General features: G+C 47.5%; 1 protein-coding gene across 1 annotated transcript; it reads right to left on the reverse strand.

The window, feature by feature from the left end:
- Positions 1–472: 472 nt before the first annotated feature.
- Positions 473–929, reverse strand: LOC457845 (large ribosomal subunit protein uL29-like). The gene has a single exon (XM_054660684.1). The coding sequence runs from the start codon at positions 880–882 to the stop codon at positions 511–513; it is 372 nt and encodes a 123-aa protein (XP_054516659.1). The 5' UTR covers positions 883–929; the 3' UTR covers positions 473–510.
- Positions 930–1321: the final 392 nt, after the last annotated feature.

Here is a 1321-nt window from a genome sequence, read left to right on the forward strand (position 1 = left end):
AGGTTATAATAGAATTTGGCTGCAGGTAGTCCCCAGATACTTGGTGTTTTTGTAGTTGTTTAGAGAATTTACCTTTACTGGATCTCAAGTGAACTATGGTGGTGACAATAAACAGGGAATCATTTACAAAAACAAACCAGGATGACATTTAAACCTTTCATTTCATTCTCATGGGCTTGGAACCTACAGAGATAAGTATGCAGACAAAAGGGCTCAGATTACAGCCCAAAATAAACACAAAAGCTACATCTATCCATTTCCCTCCCTTCCCTTCTCTTTCCCTTCCTTCCTCCCTTCTTCCTTTTTTCTGGGGATGGGGGACAGGGTATCGTTCTGTCATCCAGGTTGGAGTGCAGTGAGATGACCACAGCTCACTATAGCCTCCACCTACTGGGCTCAAGCTGTCCTCCCACCTCAGCCTCCCGAGAAGCTAGGACCACAGGCATGCACCACCACACCCGGCTAATTTTTTTTTTCTCAGCCAGCTGTGCTTTATTGACAACGTGCTCCTCAGGCCTTGACCGCGTACTTCCGCAGCAGGCACAGCCCCTCCTTCCACTGCTGCTTCTTGGTCTTCAGTTGCTCCTCGTGCTTGTTGAGCCGGCGGCGCATGGCGCATGTCTTCTTAGGCCGCAGGTCCAGGGGCTTGTACTTCTTGCCCTTGTAGAATTTCCTGAGGTTTTCTTTCTGAGTCTGGTTAATAACTGTGAGAAAATGGGCAATGGATTTGTGGACGACTCGGATCTTAGAGAGCTTGGAGGCCGCACCGCCTGTCACTTTGGTGACGCGCAGCTGGGACAGCTCCACCTTCAGGTCATCCAGCTGTTTCCGCAGCTCCTCCTTCTTCTTCCCGTGAAGATCTCGAGCCTTGATCTTGGCCATTGCTGCACAGGCCGCCGACGCCGACGCCTGTTCCCACACCTGGCTAATTTTTTAATGTTTTGTACAGGTGGGATCTCACTGTGTTGCCCAGGCTGGTCTCGAACTCCTGGACTCAAGCGAACTCCTCTCACCTCAGCCTCCAAAAGTGCTGGGATTACAGACATGAGCCACTGCACCCAGGCTTCCCTTCTTTCCACAAACATGTTTTTATTATATTTTTTCTTGGGCTTCCACGAAGTTAGAGAAATATATCTCTTTTTGGAACAGGAAAGTGCATGCTAAAAATATCAGATGATTTTTCTCATTTTGATTTTTTTTAAATATTGCACTGAAGACATTGGAAAAACAGTAAAGGAAAGAAACTGGTTCAGAGCCACATCACTCCATCAGCTGCCTGTCTTTATTCGTCCTTTTTTCCTTTCAACCCTTGTCTGTGGAA

This window comes from Pan troglodytes, chromosome 1 (genome assembly GCF_028858775.2).
Source record: "Pan troglodytes isolate AG18354 chromosome 1, NHGRI_mPanTro3-v2.0_pri, whole genome shotgun sequence".
Classification (NCBI taxonomy): Eukaryota; Metazoa; Chordata; class Mammalia; order Primates; family Hominidae; genus Pan; species Pan troglodytes.

Excerpts from the sequence above, each read along its gene's own strand:
- LOC457845 (XM_054660684.1), bottom strand. The coding sequence starts at position 882 with ATGGCCAAGATCAAGGCTCGAGATCTTCACGGGAAGAAGAAGGAGGAG.